Source organism: Periplaneta americana, chromosome 8, assembly GCF_040183065.1.
Source record: "Periplaneta americana isolate PAMFEO1 chromosome 8, P.americana_PAMFEO1_priV1, whole genome shotgun sequence".
Lineage (NCBI taxonomy): Eukaryota > Metazoa > Arthropoda > Insecta > Blattodea > Blattidae > Periplaneta > Periplaneta americana.
Genome location: NC_091124.1, coordinates 20,920,675 through 20,943,825, shown reverse-complemented (window position 1 = coordinate 20,943,825; position 23,151 = coordinate 20,920,675). Strand labels below are relative to the sequence as shown.

Below are 23,151 nucleotides of genomic sequence, written 5' to 3'. Positions count from 1 at the left end.
ACAGACTGGGAAAAAGGAAAGGAAGAATAAACTGATAAGATGATATAGCTTATAAATTATTATTATTTTCTCTTTAAAAATATATTAAAGTTTAATTGTACAAAGCTATAGTCAAAATTTACATTTCAATAAAATAAAGGACATACTCCGCTTAAAATGATCCACATTTTAGTTAACAGTAGAATCTAGTATGGTTCAGCAAATGGATACTCTGGATGGTTTCTGTAAAGAAATAAACGAAATTAGAGTAATCAAGTAATATGTTACATGATTTTGTTCTGTGTTTTTAGAAACCCAATTAAACTGAAAATATAATGGATTTTCAATGTTATGCATTGAAAACTCTGCATCACCTTTCCAATCATTATATCTTACATATCTTTATTATAATCAACCCACTTACTGAATACTGTCCACCAGACAGGAGTGAAACTCAAGAAAGAATGTCAAGTGAGCGTGATATCATGAGATAAAGACACTACTAGCTGTTCTAGAAACATTCAGCACCACACTTGAAATTAAGCATACAAAGTAATTCACTTGGCCCTTTTCAGTTTTATACAACTCTGTATTTTGTAGCATGTCCTTAAAATTCAACGCAAAGTTATGAATGAAATTCTATACAGAGAAAATAGAAAATTACATTTAATTGGGTGACCAAGAGACATTAGCACCAGTAAATAGAGATTGCTTTCTTCTTTGTTTTAGAAGATTCTAATAAAAGAAGCACCTACAATAGATGAGATTATACTGATATATTGTAATGAATATTATGTTTATTTATTTCTCAGTATTTAGTCCACTCCTTTGAAGTAACAGTTAGCACGTCTGGCCATGGAACTAGCGGGCCCAGGCTCAAATCCTGGTTGGGACAAGTTACCTAGTTGAGGTTTTCTCTCAACGCATTAAGAGCAAATACTGGGTAACTTTCGGCGATGGACTCCACTAGCATTACCACCTTCATCTTACTCACACACTAGATAACTATAGTAGTTGATAAAGCGTCGTAAAATAACCAAATAAAAAGAACTTATAAGTATTTAAGGTGATAGTGTTGCAAGATGGTGCACAATATGTCTAAACATATTCAATGACGAGGTTATCCTTTCTGGAATTTCATTGTGATCCTTCTCCATACCTCACTTGCATTTCATCACGTCTCCTCACAAATCAAGTTCAAGTTCGCGTATCTTTCGTTTATGAGTAAAGTCTGCTGTTTCAACTTAATAAATCCTATTCCAATCAACACTGATATACATTGGAGATCTTAAGTTTCTAGAACACTACACAATAATAACATTTGTGTACAATAGTGGCAAAAAAAAACTGGACCAACCCTAGTAGCTGATTTCAGAGCCTTGTTCACTCCAGAGCGTCGGTGCATATTTCTTGGACCCGAAACCACCTGTGCAGTTGAACAACAGCCTCGCAGCTGGTTTGTTATACTAAAGGCTGCATGTTATCTCTTTCCAATACACTGTATTAAAATCATTTGTAATCCCACTAGTGAGGATAATTTATGCTGGCATAATCAAAACTCCCTGATGTTTTAATAACAATACTGTTGCACACCAAAAATCGTTATTAGCATAGCTATCTATATTTATATGTCCAAGGAATATGCACCAACGCTCTGGAGTGAACAAGGCTCTGAAATCAGCTACAAGAGTCGGTCCAGTTTTTTTTTTTTCCACTATTGTACAGTAATAAGTGGTACAGTCATTAAGTTCTAATAATGAGCGCATAGTGGCGTTGTGGTGCACTATAGCGCATAGGTGGCGCCATGGTATGATACCTTGTCAGTTAGTCTCTCGACCCAACAAGAGACAGTTGAGTGCATGCACTATAAGCAGAACTACGGTCTTTGTTGTGACGGTGATTTGAATGCGCGCGTCGGAACTCGAGTATGTTGCAGTTTGAGCAACGGGCAAACGTCACGTTCTGTCAGAAATTAGGCGAAACTGCTATAACCGATCATAACTGGAGACGAAACATGGTGTTTCCTTTACGATCCGCAACTGAAGCGACAATCCGCCACCTGGAAAACGCCATTATTTCCACGACAGAAAAATCCGCAACAAGACAGGTCAAAAGGCAAAGTGATGCTTTAAATTTTTTTTTTTTTTTATTCAAATGGAATTGTTCACATAGAATTCATCCCACAAGGTGCAACTGTAGACAAGATCCTCTACAAAGAGATTCTTGGCCGTTTAAGCAATTCAATTCGTCGTAAGCGTCCTGAGCTTTGGCATAGGAAGAATTGGCTGTTGCTACACGACAACGCCCCTGCACATCGCTCCATCCTTGTCCAAGAGGAACTTGCAAGGCAACAGGTCGCTGTTTTGCCACACCCTCCGTACTCACCTGATCTCGCACCATGCGATTTTTTTTCTCTTTCCCCTCATGAAATCAATCCTACGAGGGCGTAATTTTTATGCGGCCGAAAAGGTCATGACTGTCACAAGAGAAGCCGTACGGCATCTTCCTGCCAACATCTTTCAGCGGTGCTTCCATCAGCTACACTAATGTTGGCAGACGTGCATAGCGGCCAACAGCGACTATATTGAGGGAGGATGTCGATCTGTTTAAGTGTACGCCGTATCACGCGGCATCTTCTGAGACATCCAGATTCTTGTGGGTGCCTACCCTTCAGGCGTCAGTGTCAGAACTTAATGACTGTACCACGTATACTGTGGTTTCCACAGTAAAAATATGTGTGCATTAAAACACTATGTGTGGTGTGAGATTCCAGCCCACAACATTACTATTATTGGCTGCACAACTTAGGAAACACATCTAACAAGTCATGCACACAGCTGCCTTTTGCATTTCAGATACAATTATGAGTGTTGTACTTACAAAATAATTGCATATCTTCGTATAAATAAGTGGCAGAGAAATCATCGAATTCCTACAATTGCATAAAACGTTTGTGCTAATCATGATTGTTACTGTGAGCATCGTTGAAATGTTATGGCTATTTCGGATTTAAAATAAAATTTTGGTTACTTTCATTCTCCAACCTTTCCTATTTTCTGCCTTTCTCTTTGTCTCCATATATGATCTATATATCTTAATGTCGTCTATCATCTGATATCTACCCCTAACTCTTCACCCATTCATCATTCCTTCCAGTGAATCCTTCAGTAGACAGTTTTTTCTCAGCCAGTGACCCAACCAATTATTTTTGTAGTTTTCCTTGGGAAAGATAAATGTGGTAGCTTCCTATAACTGTCTGTACACCACTCCCTCAGATGAAGATATTGTTGTGATTTACATCTGACAAGATGCAAAAGTGTCCATGCATGCGCACCAATGTTTAACACGGAAACAAGCCTGGTGCCATTCAGTAGAGCATTCCGTCATTCATTTTTTAATTGGTTATTTAATACCGCTATATCAACTGTTCGGTCATTTAGCGTTAATGGGATTTGTGATGGCGAGATGAGGCCGAGGATTCGACATAATTACCTGATATTCGCTTTACATTTGGGGAAAGCTTCGGAAAAACCCAACCGATAATCAGCCCACAGGGGAATCGAACCCACACCTGAACGCATCATTCTTCTTCATCAGGGCGGCTGACACAATGTATCTGGACATTTTGCAGAACTTTCGTTGTTGACCATTCCCACCAGGATCGGTTTTTCAGCAACATGTGGCTCCACCCCATTGCTATGGAGCAGTGCATGACTTCTTGGATGCAAACTTTCCTGATAGGTTGATCGGAAGAGGAGGACCCCTTGCCTGGCTACCTAGTTCACCCGATCTGACCCTCCTTTGACTTTTTTTTTCTGGGACTTTGTGAAGGGTGTTGTGTACCAACGTGGTAGAGTTGACACTTTGGAAGAATTGAAACAACGCATTACAAATTCAGCTGAGCTAGTCAATCCACAAATGTTACAGAACACTCGGCAGGATGTTGAGTAGCATTTAGATATCTGCAGGGTACTCGAGGCACACATATCGAGTTGCATTGATCATTCTCCGAAACTCGGAGAGTTTTTACATCAAGTTATGTAAAAAGTTCTGTTATATAAATATAAATTTAGCTTCCCTTATGAAAAGGTTGCCAGATTTGACCAAGCGTATTACATATAATTTGGAAACACACCTAAAAGGTAAAATGATATACATTTGAAACTGTTAGGGAATCAAATATACAAAATGTCAGAAAAATTTACATCTAAGTAGCGTTTGTGCTCATTTACAGTTAAGAAAGAGGGAAAAAAAATATCATCAGATAGGTTAGAATGATTTGAATGCCATATACCGCGAGAAAAATAATATTAGGGATTTATTGGCATTGATATCTAAACCAATCAACAGCCATCGGTTAAGATACTATTATGTACACTTGAAATTATCACTTATTTCTCGATACGAATGTACCTCTATATAAAAAAATGACTAGCTCTATTTGGTTTTAAATAATTTAATAGATACAGTATTTAGAAACTTACAATTGTCGGTTAAATTTTCGACCTTTGTTTCTTCTATCCAAGGAATCCAACTCCTCCATTTCTTCCTTAGTCAACTCGAAATCAAATACCTGTAAAATTAAGAGAATTGCTGCATATTTGCACATTAAAAAGTAAATGTCACTTTACAATGCATATATTTTATCTTTTTTCACTCGCTTATGGGACCTATATCACAGCAATGCCTAGTACCACATGCACCGTTCAAGTACACACATAACCGCTGATAGACGGTTGTCTTGTTATTGTGTGCAGTACTGAGTTGAGTTTCAGTGCAGTAAATGTGTTGTGTGCAGAGTTGACTTTCATTTCTCTGTTTGTGTCTGTTGTTTGAGTCATGGTTCAGAGACTAAGGGTCGTATTCATAAACGAGACTTTGGCTGAAGACTTCCCAAAATCGACTTTCGTAGTAAAGTTTAACTTTGTTAAAAGTCCTATTCATAGACACTACTTCTGAGAATTTGACTTTCACTTTGGTAAGTCGAGATTTGACGATCTTGTTCTAATGTTGGCAATCACAATCATAGCCTTCTAAACGAATTAAATTAATGAATACCTGAAGTAGAGTAGGCATTGCCACAATAAAAGCCATCTTTTGAGTTTCAAATCAGTGAAACAATTGAACATCGGCATACGTTAAGCGATTGTTGCAGCATTATATAATATTATTTCAATGTAAAATAATAAAATTGTGAAGACGTGAAAGATAAGATGCTACCAATGACAGATTATGAAAGAGACATGCTACTAGAACTGGTGAAGACGTATAAAGAATACAATTAAATATACAAAATCAATAGTAAACCATTAATCCTTATACTCATAGAGCAATATCGAAGTGGAATAAGAATATTCTTAACAGAAGAGGTAATCCTTTTTTATTATTCTATTATTCATCGGTCCATGTTGAATCGTGGATATTATTTAATACGGTAGAAAAGTTTTCCGGGCAATGAGGCCGTGGTCTGTTGGTTGTGAGACCAAACGTTTCGTTCACTGCTGCGGTGAACATCTTCAGTGGTGTCTATTGCTGGTGCGGCTGGTTCTACTGCGTGTGCCGATTACAGTCTGCGCTGGCTGCATCGTTGTATATATAGTGCGGGAGGGGGGGGGGACTTGCTGTTGTCGCCTCGGTCCACGCTCGAATGTGCTTCGCGGGCGGGTTTGCTGTTTTCCACGCGCTCTGCGTCAGAGGTTGTGTTGTTTAATTGTGCTACGCGGGCGGGTTTCATGTTGGTTTTCCTTAATGCCGGATACCAGGCCTTGTTAACCTTGAGGCCTTCTTCTTTTCGATTGAAATTGTTCTTATGTTTATATATTTCAATCGCCTCTCGGTGTAGCCTCGCGTAGAAATGTGGTGTGTCGCTGAGTGTATCGGTGTCTTCGAACCTAATTTTATGTTCGCCTTCCAAATAAGCATGTTCAGCTACAGCCGACTTATCTACGTAGCCAAGGCGGCAGTTTCTTCTATGTTCGGAGATCCGAGTCTTGAAGCTCCGCTGCGTCGTCCCTATGTAAACTGCTCCACATGAACACGGGAATCTGTAGACCCCCGTAGAAGACAATCTGTCGCGTTTGTCCTTGGCTGAGCGTAGGCTGTTGCGTATCTGCTTGGTGGGCAGGAAAATAGTGTCCACCTTGTGCCGGTTGAGGATCTTGCTTATCCGGTCCGTAACTTGCTTGTAATAGGGCAAGAACACCGTGCCTCTCTTCGTATGGTCTTGACCTGACTCCGGTGTCGTCTTCTTCCTTGGTTTCAAGGCCCTTTTTAACTCTGTCCTGGCGTAGCCATTAGCAGTTAGGGCTGATTGTAGGTGGTCGATTTCTTGGTCTATATGTTGGGGGTCAGAAACCTGTATGGCTCGGTCGAAGAGGGTTTTAATCATTGCACGCTTCTGCCGGGGATGATCCTCAACCGGCACAAGGTGGACACTATTTTCCTGCCCATCAAGCAGATATGCAACAGCCTACGCTCAGCCAAGGACAAACGCGACAGATTGTCTTCTACGGGGGTCTACAGGATCCCGTGTTCATGTGGAGCAGTTTACATAGGGACGACGCAGCGGAGCTTCAAGACTCGGATCTCCGAACATAGAAGAAACTGCCGCCTTGGCTACGTAGATAAGTCGGCTGTAGCTGAGCATGCTTATCTGGAAGGCGAACATAAAATTAGGTTCGAAGACACCAATACACTCAGCGACACACCACATTTCTACGCGAGGCTACACCGAGAGGCGATTGAAATATATAAACATAAGAACAATTTCAATCGAAAAGAAGAAGGCCTCAAGGTTAACAAGGCCTGGTATCCGGCATTAAGGAAAACCAACGTGAAACCCGCCCGCGTAGCACAATTAAACAACACAACCTCTAACGCGGAGCGCGTGGAAAACAGCAAACCCGCCCGCGAAGCACATTCGAGCGCGGACCGAGGCGACAACAGCAAGTCCCCCCCCCTCCCGCACTATATATACAACGATGCAGCCAGCGCAGACTGTAATCGGCACACGCAGTAGAACCAGCCGCACCAGCAATAGACACCACTGAAGATGTTCACCGCAGCAGTGAACGAAACGTTTCGTCTCACAACCAACAGACCACGGCCTCATAGCCCGGAAAACTTTTCTACTATTGACACCGGCCGTGAAAGCCTACACTCCAATATTATTTAATACAGTCCATTTTTCAAATCTGTATCTTGATTTGAATTCATTATCTCTATAAAATTCAATAGAGTTTTGCACATGTCTAATAATACGCCGAGAAACATGAGGAGCTTCAATAACTTCTCGGCAAATATAACAATTTCCCAAATATCAGCCATTTTTCTTATGTCCACGAACGAAAGTCAAAGTCAAAGTCTAGATTTTTGGCGACTTCGAAGTAAAGTCACGATCGAAGTTTACTTTCGTCAAAGTGTCGACTGTGAATAGGAAAATGGAGACTTTGCACTTTCCAAAGTCAACTTTGGTCCAAAGTATCGTCTATGAATACGACCCTTAATACAGAACAAAGAATTTTCGGAACAACTGGATAATACCCACAGCAGAGCAATGTCGATAGTCGACGTTACTCGCTGGCCACTAGTCACCAGGCCGTACCGAGCCGTGCCAAACAAAACACAATCGAAAAGGTAGTAGTAAAATTCGCGACTATATTCTTAAATAATTCACTGCATTAGTCAAGTGCAAGACTTCTGGCTTCTGTTGCATTCAAACAATTATAAAATACGGTAATTTGGTCCAGGGAGCATCCGTTTTTGATGCAAAGATAATTTGTTTGGCTTGTTTCTTAAATAAAATTACGAAATGGCGTTCCTGTGCTTAACATTTAATAAAAAAAAGAAATATAACAAAACTGTTTTGTCTCGAGACTCTCATCTAAGTCACGTAATAGGTCACGTAATCTACTTCAATATATTTGCGCAAATATACCTTGTAGCTAACAGTGGTGCTATCTCTCAGTAATGTTCAGAATGAAGGAGGCAGAGAGACAAAAGAAACAAATTTTTCCTTTCAATGACGCCACACACCAACGTCGTGTTATGTTGGCGAGATTGTGTATTTACTTAAATTTGGTGCTAAACATAACGGCACGGTTCAAAGATACTGTGGGAATTCTCCAGTTTAGCGGAATTTTCATTTGTTGTAACTTTTAAAAATATGAATCACCTGTTCAGTGTCGGATAGAGCAAAAATCCCTCACGAAGTCAACACGACTAGCTGGGATCAGCTGTACAACAGCATATAAAACCATAAAATTACTCAAATTTCACCCATACAAAGTTACAGAAGTGCACACTCTAGAGCATGAGGACCCACATATGCGAATCAATTTTTGTAACTGGTTTATTCAATCTGTACATGACGGTCATTTAAACTCACAATTTGTGATTTTTAGTGAGAAGGCGTTGTTTTACTTGCATGGACGAGTTAACACTCAAAATAATCAGTACTGGTCCACGACTTATTCATGAAAGTTCATTACTAGGGAGTGGATTTTTATGTGCTAAAAAATTTAAATATATTTATTTTTTATGTGCTAAAAAGTACGAAAATATTTGCTACAAATAAAAAAAAATATATATTTCTTTTATGACAAAAACACCTTACTTAGCTTGAAAAAAAATGTTACTAGGTACTCACCAGCAACACTTGAGTGCTAGTATTTGGCCGAGAATTGCAGTGAACAACAAAGGTCATCTCTAAATTATCCATCACAAATACATGCCAATTATCTCTGAATAACGACTTATACTGTGAAAAGAGCCTTCCAAATCACAGGACGTCAGACGTGCATATTTAAAGAGAGGAATGTCACAAACACAAACACCGTCAATTTCACCTACAGGCACACCCTCCAATACTTGAGCAACTTTACACATTTTTTTATATCCAATGTTTTTCCCAAACACATTCTGGAATTTGTCCCTTAGTACTTGTACTTCTGAACCTGGTAGAGAGTCTAGTTTAATTTCCACGGCACGCATCTCCCTGTTTCAGACAACAGGTTTTTGGATGTTTCGAGTTTTTTATGGTGTCACACAAAAAGCTTAGATTTGCTAATAGGAAAGCCAAATCGTTTTTTAAACAACCATCTTTCAGTATATCTTGAAGGATACCAATTAACGAAACCCGATAACAGGGAATCACAACAAAATATATTGCCTTACTTGATAGACATGAGCGAGAGGCGAGAGATTTGTTTAAATTAAATAATGTTCATACCCGAGCTCTTATCTGTTGTGTTTCACAAACAAAGAGTGGAATGAAAATACCTTCAGCAACAATAAACATTTCTAATTATGTGTTGCAAGATCTCTCCTCCTTGTCCATGTTAATTTATTCTCTAATAATAACACTGATATGCTGCCTAGCAGTTCTCAGAACTTGAGGCGATACTATTACAAAAATGGATGACGGATACACCACACAGCGCTTAGAAACACGAAGCAACCAAGAATTCTTAAAAAGATAACGTACTTCTGAGTGACATAATTGATTTAGTTTTAAAATATTTAAAAGTTCTTGTAAAAAAATTATTTAAGTAAAAAACTCCAAGATTTATGTGTTTATAACAGATTTCCTGAAAATATGTATTTACATAATTTTTTTGTGAAAATACGTGTTTTTATGTGAAATAAAATTCGGGTTTTAAACTTGAAACTTCATGTTCGGAATTTTTTAAGTTTGTTAATTGTGTTTTATCACATGCAAAAAGAATATTTACTTACATAAGAATCCGCTCCTTATTCATTACATGATCCTAAGGTCGGTGTATGGTGTGCATTAAGGGGTTAGGTACAGCTTACAGCAGTAAAATATTTGGAAATATTCAATATTTTATTCCTCCATTACTGTATCTTGTACAATAATGGAAACTGGTATATGTATAACACAGATCAAGAAACAAAAACTGTGAAGATGAAGATGAAGATAGGCCTAATGATAGTGATGAGGGATGACGATGGTCACTGTGATACAGCTGAGTAATGATCATAGTGGTGAGTGGTGGCAGTGATGGTGATTGAGTGGTGCAGTAGTGGTGGTGGTTACAGATGCACCAAACATTCAACATGCTTTTGTTACCTGGAAGTTCTCCTTGATTCGAGATGGAGTGACGCTCTTGGGTATCACAACTATCTCCCTCTGCATGATATGTCGTAACAGTACTTGTGCTGCAGTTTTGTTGTGCTTTTCGGCAATACGATTCACTACAGGATCTTTCAATGGATCTTCAGATGGAAAACTAAGGAAATAAACAATTTCAATAACTCAGATCAACCAGTACTATTCTTTCGTCATTCATCTTTCACAGAATGTACTTGTACCTACTTCTCTGCAAGTATGATAATAAAATAATAACAATAATAATAATAATAATAATAATAATAATTATTATTATTATTATTATTATTATTATTATTTATTTATTTATTTACTTAATCTGGCAGAGCTAAGGCCAGTAGGCCTTCTCGTCCGCCCAGCCAGACTCTAATTCTAATAGAATACAATTGGTTACATAGTTATTACATTAATATCTAGACCATAAAACAACATGAAAGTAAATAATGAAAGTTGGATAAGTAATGTTAGTGTGACAATAATAAACATTGGTAAGCAATAGTTATAATAATAATAATAATAATAATAATAATAATAATAATAATAATAATAATAATAATAATAATAATAATGAGATAATTTAAATATTTATTCTGTGATATATATATATATATATATATATATATATATATATATATAACCATTAAACATTGAGAAACCTGAAACAGCTATTATTGTTAACAAGAATTGTTAGAAAAATATTTCGTTAGTCTATTCCTAAATTGGTTTGATGTCTGACAGTCCCTGACATTACTCGGTAGGGAATTCCAAAGCCGAGGAACAGCCACAGTGAAAGAAGATGAATATGAGGATGTTCGGTGGGAGGGAATGGATAATATTGAGGAGTGCTGTGATCGTGTGTCTAGGTTATAATGGGTGGATAAATTTTGAAAATGAGACGCAAGATAGACAGGAGTGGAGAAATGCAATATGTGAAAGAGAAGGGAAAGACAGTGGATTCTACGATCTTCTAGACGGAGCCGGGACAACATTTCGAGGGATGGTTTTTATACAGCATGTCCACAGAAACCCTCCAATATTATAAACAGGTACAATTTCGTAACTGTGTAACTTTATACTAGCACCATAAGAAAGAACAGCTGTAAGCATTCCTGCTGTTTTGAGTCAGTCACTCTCTTCAATGATGGTAGAACAGTTTCGAGCTGTGATCGTGTGTCTAGGTTATAATGGGTGGATAAATTTTGAAAATGAGACGCAAGAACACATCAGATGATTATGATCACAGGATGATAACATTTCATCGTAATCCGATGAAGTGATCATGGTACCAGAAGTTTTTCTTTATTCACGAGTTATTAAAATTTGTTTAGCCATTTTGTACTTGAAATTTCGAGGATCATAGTGTCCTAACTTTGAGATAATTGGATTGATGTTTTCACTAGTTTGAAGGTAGAAAGTGCTGGCTGTCTGTTGAATCTCTTGTGTGATATACTTAAAACCAAGAATTTCGTGTAATTGAAAAATGCGAATGTCGTACTCTGCTCCGGAAATTATTCTGCCAACTTTTGAAGAACTTGTAGTCTTTGAAGATATGTCTTTGCTGCAGATCCCCAAGCAGGCGCTACATAAAGCATTATATTGCTGTATGTCTAATTGCTGGCGAAAATAACAGATGACAGCAGAAGTGAATAGAAGCTGTTGATATTGGTTTCGTTCGGGTTTGCAATCTTTAGTTATTTTTGCACTGTTGCATTGTAGCAAATGTTCGTAATCATTTTAATGAACTGGGGCCTGTTTTTACAAAAATACAGGTTAAAGGTCTGCAAGTGTACAGGAAACTGCACTGGTAAGTGCAAGTTATAAGCTACAGGCGTTCCTTAATTTAGTACACAACATTTTTTACTTTAAAGGAAAAGAAGTTATTTAAGAAAGTTATGGCTTCTACAATGTAGGTCATGGAGATGTTTCTTTTTTCACACCACCACCACCTTCTGGGTTATCTTAACTGCGCAGTGGTAATTATTATTATTATTATTATTATTATTATTATTACTATTATTATTATTACTATTATTATTATTATTATTATTATTATTATTATTATTATTATGAACAATTGCTGTTGTAAATTGTAACATAGAAATGGATTCGAAATTGGTTATCGTAAAGAAAATTCTGAAGAAAATTAATATTTTGTTTGAGGCTTTCTCTGAAAAGCTTACAAAACAAGGCAAATTAATTACTACAAAGTGTATTCCACTCACTAAAGATAAGCGTTCACTACATTGTATTGTACACATCGGATGAATCGCACAGATCGGAAAAAGACTATCTTTGCTGTAATTGTTATGTAACCGCGTTCACTACATCGTATCGGACGCATCGCCTCTCAGCAAATCCGTCCACGTTTCTCGGATGGGCAACTTTTCCGATCCGTGCGATCATGGCCTTCTTTAATCAATCAATTTTAATTGGTCAACTGTTACTATTATGTTGTGCCATGTTCAGTGTCGCGCCAAAATGGCAGACGGAAAACTTATTTCGTGTGTAGAAAATTGCGAAGAATTATATAATTTGAGGCTTCCCATTACAGTAATCAAGTCGTTTCTTGCAAATATATTATGTAACCAATATTTCTTTCGTTTCCTCCTCTTCAATTAAGACGCATGAAGCAATTACAAATTCTTATTCGCTAACAGACGTAATTAATAGACCTAACCTCAACTCCTCTGTTTTCAGCAATGTCAATATCGTACGATGTCATGTTTAATCAGCTGATAGGGGAATCCGATGAGGCGACGAGGTGGAGCCGTTACAGTGAACGTACTGCACTTAAAATATCCGTTGCATGCGATTCGTCCGATACGATGTAGTGAACGCTTACCTTAACAGATATGGCCAGGACTTGTACAATATTTTCACTACACTGGTAGCACAACTGTAAAAAAAACATTGGTGACCACCGACAAATAAGCCTATATATGAAATTCACCTGTAATCTCTACTTTCTCTCTTTCACTTACAAGTACATAAGTGTAGTTTCGTAATACACCTGTAAATTACAAGTTTTACAAATCATCGATATATTCACCTATAACTTTTAACTTGTACTTTTGTAAAACAAGCCTCTGGTAGGAAGGTGGATTCTGTGCACGTTTCTTGCAATGGCCACCAAAGTCCCCCGACTTAAATGTCTATACCTTCTTATGAAGTTATGTAAAAGACTCATCTTTGTACCTTCACTGCCTTAGAAACTGCAGGAGCTGTGACATCGTATCTCCAATGTCAATGAGTCCATTCTAGTAGATATGTTAGAGCACCTATGACGTGAATGGGAATATGGCCTTGATGACTGCTGTGTGGCATACGGGGCACACATTGAGTGTCTGGGAGGATGCGCTATAACATTTTTGATATGCTCTTTCTTGTGTCATCATTTTCACGTACACATACGGAAATAAAATTTGGAACTCCCTTATTGTTAAGTTTCGCTTACAACACACTTCGCATGTGCAGTAAACAAGAGCCCCCCCGTATATATCCTACTTGTGGACAGTCGTGTGAAATTGTTGCCAGGTGGACTCCCATCAAGACTCACTCCAAATTTTAATTCTGTATCTGTACATACAACCACCAACTGCAATGCTATACCCGTTTATAATCACAGAGGTTTTCTGTGGACACCCTGTATAGTATATTAAAAATATAATTTTATGATAAGTAATCCAAAAACAAAGTTGTGCTTATGTTTCTTTGTAATGCAAATGTGATACTTACTCTCCCATACCAGCTCCATTTCCAGAGTTCTTGATAAAATCTGCCAGTCCTGGAGATCCTAAAGGACCGTACGCACATACCGTGATGTCCAGAGCTTTACAGAATGCAACCAATTCCCTCTGTTGGAAATATACGTGAAGTTCAACCTGCAAATTTGCTGGTTTGATGCGTGCTGCTTTCACAATGCGCGCAATCTGACGTGAATTGAAGTTCGACAGACCAATAGAGCGTGTTCTTCCCAGATCCACTTGCTTCTCCATAGCCTAAAAATTAATTTATTAACATGGTATAAGGTAAATTAGTTTTTTAAAAAGACTTACGGTACAAAATATATGTCTTAATAATAACGGATATAACTTTAAAAATTACAGGGGATTTAAGGAAATTCCAATGAGTGCATGAAACTTCTATACTCGAACTGAAGAAATTAATCAGTGTGGCAAGAAATGGGCAACAAATTTTGCCTGGAACTCTCTATCAGGGACAAGGCCAACTTCTTTTCTTGTGCCTTATAACTATCGTATATGAGACCCACTAATTTACTTCCTTCTTCGGGAAGCAATGCTAAGAATTTTAATGGCTTTAAAAATTCATTACCGTCTGCCAAGTTCGAACCCACACATCTCGAATCCAATAGCTAGCATGGTAAGGACTAGATCAGAGAGGACGATCCTCCTAATGTACTCAGTGCTACACCACATTGGCAGTTATATTCCTATTACAAAATATTCAGCCAATTTACTTAATAGGAAATTATTTACTGATTGGTTCTATTTTTTTTCTAACACATGGAAGAAGAATAAATTTTGGGTACTGTGCATGTAATATGTGGGTTGTAGCACCGTGGAGTTAGTTATTTACAATTACAAATAAAAGTGACAAGGAATTCATCCCTATAATTGCGTGAAACATTTATGCTGTTAGTGATTTTTATTGTCAGCAGTGCTGGGATTGTAAGTAGGGTTGCCACCATTTTTTGAAGAAAATATGGGAGATTAAGGAATCGACAAAAATTTTAGATAGAAAATGGACAGATTTTACTAAAAAAAAACAACTTTATTCTACACGTTGGCAGCTAGACTTAAATTAAGAGTTTTCCATGTTGAATCTTTCGTACACTACTTTTAACACTTGAATATAAATAACTGATTAAATGCCGATCTTACTCGTGTTAATTGTGTAAGCATGTGCAGCTTACAGCTGTTTCGGTGCTTCTTCACACCATCTTCAGAGCCTACTCAGAGTTTTGAGACAGATTTTTTCTTGCGTAATAGTTTAAGCTGACTGCAGTTTGCAGTTCTGATTTGATTAGATGCATCATGTTCCTGTATCGAACATCTGTCCAATTATTGTTCATGAGATGAAATACTCTCTTTGTATGAGCATTACTAACTACTTAGTATGTTTAGAATAAAACTTGCCAGTTTTTCCAAATTTATAACATTAAAATGATTTGATTTTAAACGAGTGAGCACTAAAATTCATTTCTGGCAAGCATTACGTTCTACAAAGACTGCACATTTTAGTGCATCTCAAAATTCATCATATAAATCATCATCATTCACGGTAAAATCAAATGTTTCGAATGAAAATTTTTACATTATGCAAAAATAGGGGAGAAAAATGCTTGAAGAGAAGAAAAATACGAGAGCCGGGAGACTTAACATTAGGGCCAATTACAGGGGATCCAGCAAAATATGGGAGAGTTGGTAACTCTAATTGTAAGGTTGTTTGGATTTAAAATAAAATTTTGATAGGCCTATCTCTTTTCATTTGTCCTTATACACACCATATTTAAATTTAACAAGTAGACCTAATTGCTTAATAATTGAGGTGTTCCCTGGAACAACAACTTAATGTACCAGTAGTTATGTCGTCTTTCTGTATTCAGCACGTATCATAACACATCTCCCTCCTATTATTTCCCTATAACACACAGCATCCTCTAGAAACATTTGAATGTCGTTCTAAGCAATGCTGTTATATCAGATCTAAAATGTAGGAGACCTGGCTGAAAACCTAAGAAGAATTATTCTAGATCTATCATGTTCGATCCTCTAATCTCAAATTTATTAAAGATTTTGTAGTTAAGTTCTTGTTCCAGAGAAGGTTTCAATTGTTTCCTCATTCCATGAGGTCTAGTCTTGAGACAACAATGCAATTGACAGTCGAAACAATTCAGACACCAATATAACCATGTGAATGAATTGAAGACATTATTACAAAAACAACCCTTTTCAAAATTGCTATTTTACAGGAGAACAATAAAAATAAATAGAACAACACATGTCAGCTGTTTCCATATAACTGGTGTTTATCCTTGTGGTTATTGCACCTGACATGTGTCATTTTTGGAGTCTATAAACATTTGAAATAGTAGCAAATGTGTCCTTAACTCAATTTCATTAAAAATGACTAGGGCTGTTTTTGTAATAATGTCTTCAATTGTATGAAATTATAATGAATAATGCCATTACAGAGAATTGGATTTATTTGGGAATTTAAGGTTAAGTCCTTTAGAATTAGACTATGTTTATATAAACTATTTTTGTTTTTATACTCCCCGCATTTATTAACGACCTTCATTTGTATACGAACAATAATGAATTCGTTAGAATGTCACATTCATTTTTTCTCCGCCTTTTCAAAGTCTGCTGCAATTAATAACGTCACTGTATTAACAGAAAATGTGACCAGATTTCTCGAATTTCAATGTACAAACGTTTCATATTAAAAGATTAAATTCCTTTCAGTTATTTCTCTTTAATTTATAAAAATCTCTTACATCTATTCAGAGATCTTTCCTTTTGTCTTCAGGTCCAGACAGTTACGTTAGTTACAGTATGTTTATACGTTAACTGAGAATGTACAGTACCTTCCACAAGCTGACGTGATCAGTGTTTAAGTCCAACAAGAAGTTTCCAGATTCATCTTTTGGAAATAGTTCGGTATCACTGTCTTGTACCCCAACAGGATTGTGGATTAAATATAGATCGACATAACTCAACTGCAGAGCTTCTAGGGACTTCTTCAAATACTTCTCAACACTTTCTGCACGATTTCCTTTGTGTGGAAGCTAAATAACAAACAAAATAGAATTATTTGTAACAAGTGCCCTCAATATTTAAGAATAATATTAATCACTAAGTAGGAAGCAGTAATAGAAATATCTGTACCGTATCAAAAACGAATTTAAAATTATATGTAATTAAATTAGAAATAAAAAACTTCTAACTGTAATTTGAGTACGATTAACATACCTGTTTATTCACGTTAATTAAAATACATTTTGATTACACAACTTTTAACACTACAGACGTGGACAAATTATTAGCAAAAGTGAAGATTTTCATTACATATTTTTACAAAATATGATTCTTCAGCTTAGACTACAGTTGACATTTTTGCGTATTTCGAAATTATTAGCAAAATTGAAGATTTGTATTGTATATTTTTTTACAAAATTTGACTCTTCAATTTGGACTACATTTGATATTTTTGCATATTTACAAATTATTAGCAAAACTGAAGATTTTTATTATATATTTTTACAAAATTTGACTCTTCAATTTGGAATACAGTTTACATTTTGGATATTTCCAAATTATTAGCAAAACTGAAGATTTTTAATTTATATTTTTTACAAAATTTGACTCTTCAATTTAAACTGCAGTTGACACTTTTGCATATTTACAAATTATTAGCAAAATATGAAGATTTTTATTATAAATGTTTACAAAATTTGACTCTTCAATTTAAACTACAGTCGACATTTTTGCATATTTCTATCTATTGTAATGATAGAAATATGCAAAATTGTCAACTGTAGTCTAAATTGAAAAGTCAAATTTTGTAAACAGAATTATCATAAAAATCGTCAATTTTGTTAATAATTTGTCCACGTCTGTATATCACTTAGGAATATAATATATGGTGATTACTTTCACGTGTTAATAGTGAACTAAGTTTATAACTAACTAGTTCACAGTTTCAGCTTGGGAACCATCTTCAGAATTATATTCCCAAAATAATTAACTTCAGACACATATTTTTATCCCCTTTGCTGTGGAGACCTTTGGTCCTTGGAGTCATGATGCTAAAGATTTGGTATCTCAAATCGGCCGAATTTTGATCTCCATTACCGGTGATCTCCAATGCACTAATTATTTGCGTCAACACTTAAGTATAGCTATTCAACGCAGAAATGAAATGAGCGATTTAGGTACTCTTCCCGAATCCAGCCCTTTAGACGAACTTTTCCTTCTTTAAAATTTATTAAATACTTCTGTAAATCTGAATATTGTATTGTTTCACCTTGTATATGCTCATTTTGTTGTTGTTTATGTAACTTATTGTTTAAATAACGTTCTATATTAATGTTGTTGAGTTTTGTTAATTAGTAAGGTTTATAACACATAGTGAATAAAAATTATATGCTACAATTATTTATGACTACCTGAAATTAGAGTGTAATTAGTCCTTAGCATTTTGAGCAATGATATAGAAAGTTGTAGGATTCTCCTTAATACAATTTTCATTTAGTATGTCATGCTATTTGTTTGTTCATAATAAGAACACAAATTTCAACACAATGAATCCATGTTGTACTCGAAAAGATTTCATAATAACACAGTTTTATTGGGGCATGGGATGTTCGGAAGCTATTTTCAAAGGTTTCATATTGTAACAGAGCAAAGACATCAGTGTGTATGTGAAGAAACATTACAAACTTTTGTTTGACTGCGAAGTGTTTGAACATACAAGATTTGCATTGATATCTCAAATCACATCTCTCAGCATGTACTTAATATTGTTTATGTCTGTCCTATGTCACAATTATTTTGCAAATCATATTACTACAAAGAATTTGCTAATTCTTTAAGATTCATTTTTTAAGAATGTAGATATTTGTACTGGTATTGGTTAGTCTTTGTACTAGTCTTAATAAGTGTTAATAAAATTTATATTGCATGCATAATTCTCATAATATATTAGTTATATGCATAATATTCAATTCATATGGAACTCAAAACTTTAACCACTAAAATGTTACATGTATATTTCTTACACAAGTTACGAAAAATTAATAAAAAAGTACATTATTTACTTTCGTCACAATGAAAACATCTTCTCTCTTGAGTTTTCCAGAGTCAAACCATTTCTTCAAAGTTTTTCCAATTTCTGCCTCATTCCGATACAGGAAGGCCGTGTCTATGTGCCTGTATCCCATTTCCAGGGCGGTGTCTACTGCAGCAATTACTTGTTCTGGTGGTGACTACACAAAAAAAATACACAATTTTGCAATATTGTCATTACTTTAAAGAAATTGTATAGGCTACAATATAACCTCCCTTACACTGTACTGTCCTCCAGGGTATTCTCACTATTACCACTATCTAGTATATACAGTCACGAAGCTCAATACGTAGTAAATATGCATCCATAGATAGTTGCTAACCACTAGGATCGCCACTATCGCCTCATTACAGACAATGCGAAATAGTACTTGCACAGTCTATTGTTCCTAGTACCCTCATAAACTCAAGCTTCGTGACTGTATATACTAGACTGTGCTATTACCATGCTTATTATTAGAGTTGAAGAAGTTACGCAACAATATATAACTACTTATATGAATTAGCAGTTTAGAGTAAACTGTTAGGTCTTAAGGAAACATATTACAATGGTTCTCTAAGCTCCATTGCTGGCATACAGTAGGGACCAGAACCAAGTCAAGCATGGGCCATAGGGTTACCAGGTGCCCCGTATTGTACAGAATGTCCCCTGATGTCTCATATTTGAGGTATGAATAACTTGTCCCATATGAAATCCATGTGGAACAGTATAAATCCCGTATTTATGGACATTATGTCATAGACGCCAACAGTTTTTTTATTTTATTTTATTCTTTTCCTCTGCTTGTAGCGATATAATGTTGTAAAATTATGATAGAAACAGTTCCTTTTTTTTATTAATATCAACATCTTTATAAATGTGACAACGAAGCAAAATTTCAACTTCTAGCTTCTTTTGTTTATGTAAAGATTAATTTTTGGAACTACAGAATTATCTGTAATGGTTATCATTTGTTATTAATGGAGAAAAATTCGCTCCAGCGCCGAGGATCGAATTTGGAATCCCCAGTTCTACGTATTGGGTGCCCTAACCAGTGAGCTATGCCGAAGTTCTATCCACCACACCGGATCGAATCTTTCTCCTTTGGTTCTTTTCTTTTGTTTAGTTAAAAGTAATTTTATTCCCAAGTAATACCTGTGCATGATTATTGGTACAGTAATATTGTTGTTGAATTGTATTACGTGTGAAGACGAGACAAATGTTTTTAAAAAAATGTTTCTAATATGCACGAAACAAAGACGTGTTGCATTTAGAAAACTGGAACATGATTTACTAATTTGTATAAGAGAACCTTTTCAAATACCCCTTCCCAATCTGTATCATTAATGTTCCTTCTTTGTTTTAATAGAGTTGAACTAATAGTAATGTAACAGCTTCAATAGTGCAAGATTAATTTTTTCCTTACATTGTGCTTTCATGTGCTAGTATATGCTCTGAAATGGCACTCACACACATATATATATATATATATATATATATATATATATATATATATCCCCCTCTCTCTCAAGTCACTATCAACAGTGACATACCAGTATGTCTTCTCTTCACATGCATTGCAGAGAGATTTGGGATTTCACCCAGGCATATTGGTGCACAGTTTAGTGATTAGAAATTGTGCACTGCCATCTCTCCGAGTCCAAAGGTAGAAAATTTCTAACTCCGCCAGGAATCGAACCTGGGCCGGTTAGTCTGGAGACAGACGCGCTACCACAGAGTTAACTCAGCAGCCTACCTTACAAATGTTATCTGGAAAAATAAATAAGCGAGTTTTCTTAAGGTCAAGAATAGGCGACACGTTAGGTTTGGTTTGTTCAGGCTTTTGGCATGCCTTGCTTTTTGGTATAGCCTATAGGTACGCAAATAGATTTATTCTGGACCGAAGAAAGGAGTACTTCCCCACATAGTGATACATAATGGTAATGGTGCTATCACTGGGTTATGTCATGATTTCATGTGAAAGTGTCTGAGAAAATCATCGGGAGGGTACTGGTATATAAGAAACAAAGGTATTTGGGGCGGATTTGGTGGGTTTATAACTTTCGCAGTGGGCACATCTTGTCTTTAGAGTGGTGTGCTACAATTTTGAGGTTATTTTCAATGATTTAAGTACATTTTTTCCTTGCATGTGTTGTGCGTGTAAGGATCGAAGATTCGCCAAAATTCATTTCCAGTGCCACAATCCCTGTGATAAACGTGTGAATATTCATTAGGAGTCCGTTGGAAATGGCAAGAGGAAAAATAAAGGTTGACTTAAAATAATTAAAGATTCAAGTAAAAACACCACATAATATACCGGTACTATTTTAAATCATCTGTCATTTTAGTGCAACGTACCTTGCCTTCTCGATTAGACGAGGGCCACAGTATAAGAAGGTATGTTCGAGGGCAGTGGTATGTATACCGGTATCCTAGATATGATCTAGGCCGGTTTATACTCATTCTTAGCAGGCCTGCCTACAACACATCTTATTGTTTCGTTATTTTCTCAATATATCGGTTACTATGAGTATAGATTCAAAATTCTACGTTGTAATTATTATATTCTAATCGTTACATATGGTACCGATATTACAGACTTTACATTCTATTTTAAGTATGCCTACAGAAGTACCGGTATAATACTCAAAGAGACCCACTTTTCCTATCAAAATTCAAATTTTCTAAAGATATATTATCTGGAATATTTCTGAAATGCCTAAAATGAAAAAATCATCACTTCGGAAATTAGGAGAGCGTAAAAATAGCCCTACTGTCTTCACTCTGGCGGAGTGTCTAGTTCACTTCACGGTGATATTTTACTGGAAATATAGGACACTACTTTGGTATATAGGTACCGGTACACAAACAGAATTTTATCAAAGGAGTACTTCTCCGCATAGTGTTACATAACCTGCTTCATAATGAAACCGGTACCCTAGGGCTAAGATATACAGTACAATTAACTTACCTGCCATGTCCCGAGTCCCACAATGGGCATCTTCAGCCCATTGTGAAAGATAACCTCCTTAAGAAGTTTCGACATTGTGAAGATTCAGAACTGCTTAGAACTGACGTTACATATTATAGCCGCAGATGTATTTATAGGCAAGAAGCAACTGTTGCCATGTGGTACTGTACTCTGTAGATAAGATACCGTACGTACTTTATATTCGTTGATACCGTTAACTCAAGGTTGTTATTAATGTTATCACAGTTTAGTATATACAGTCGCGAAGCTCAATACGTAGTAAATATGCAAACATTAGGTAGTTGCTCACCACTAGGATCGCTAATATCGCCTCATTACAGGCAATGCAAAATAGAACCGTCACAGTGTATTGTTTCTAGCACCTCAAAACTCAAGCTTCGGGACACACACACACACACACACACACACACACACACACTCTCTCTCTCTCTCTCTCTCTCTCTCTCTCTCTCTCTTCCCTTCCCTTCCCTTCCCTTCCCTACCCTATCCTCCCCTCCCCTCCCCCTCTCCCTCGCTGTGTGTGTGTGTGTGTGTGTCAATTCTTCAGACCATAATTTTTAAAAGTTGTTCTATGAAAATTTAAATATCCGACAACTTTGTGTTATATGTAAAGAGCTTATAATTAGAGTACATTTTGTTCTTTTTAAATTGAAATTATCTACGAAGTTTCTCTTCTCCCTTTGCGTAACAAAAACAACATGTTGTTTTCGTTAGAACAGAATGAGAGGATTTATTAATTTGCCTGCTTTTAGTTCACTGTTGGGATCAAAGAACTGCTACCGGGCTCAGTACAGTAACATAAACATAGGCCTACACACATCCGATCTCTCCCTGAATGTTCGATTGTTGTCTAGCTGGATGGTTGTAATATTTTTAAAATAAACCAGATTTCACATTACCGGTACAGTACTATTATATTCTACACCTTAGGCCATGGGGCCGCACTTAAGTTATGCGAGGAAAAAAGGGGACCTTGCATCAAAGAGACTGAAAAACACTGTCACTGACTGGCTGATGCCGTTTATCTACACACTACACAGCTAATATGTCTATGTCGCCAAAAGACAAGTATTTTCCCTCAACAAAAAAATTGTACTATAAATCTGTGAATAAAATACGAATATTTTGGACCAAAAAATACAATATAAATGGAGTCAATTTCCCTCCCCTCTGTTGTATGGAGGCGGGACCCAAAGGCTTA

General features: G+C 36.3%; 1 protein-coding gene across 1 annotated transcript; it reads right to left on the bottom strand.

Moving 5' to 3' along the window:
• Positions 1 to 45: 45 nt before the first annotated feature.
• On the bottom strand, positions 46 to 22,286 carry LOC138704553 (1,5-anhydro-D-fructose reductase-like). The gene is made up of 7 exons (XM_069832579.1): positions 21,930 to 22,286; positions 18,951 to 19,118; positions 16,719 to 16,919; positions 13,844 to 14,106; positions 10,070 to 10,229; positions 4,464 to 4,552; positions 46 to 222 (listed from the first exon to the last, which is right to left on the bottom strand). Exons 1-7 carry the CDS (start codon positions 22,002 to 22,004, stop codon positions 186 to 188), a joined length of 993 nt encoding a protein of 330 aa, XP_069688680.1. The 5' UTR covers positions 22,005 to 22,286; the 3' UTR covers positions 46 to 185.
• Between the last annotated feature and the right edge of the window lie 865 nt (positions 22,287 to 23,151).

Excerpts from the sequence above, each read along its gene's own strand:
- LOC138704553 (XM_069832579.1), bottom strand. The coding sequence starts at position 22,004 with ATGTCGAAACTTCTTAAGGAGGTTATCTTTCACAATGGGCTGAAGATG. Across the intron at positions 14,107-16,718 it reads ATCACGTCAGCTTGTGGAAG|GCTATGGAGAAGCAAGTGGA; the intron begins GTACTGTACATT and ends ATTAATTTTTAG. Across the intron at positions 223-4,463 it reads CGAAAATTTAACCGACAATT|AAACCATCCAGAGTATCCAT; the intron begins GTAAGTTTCTAA and ends ATTTCTTTACAG.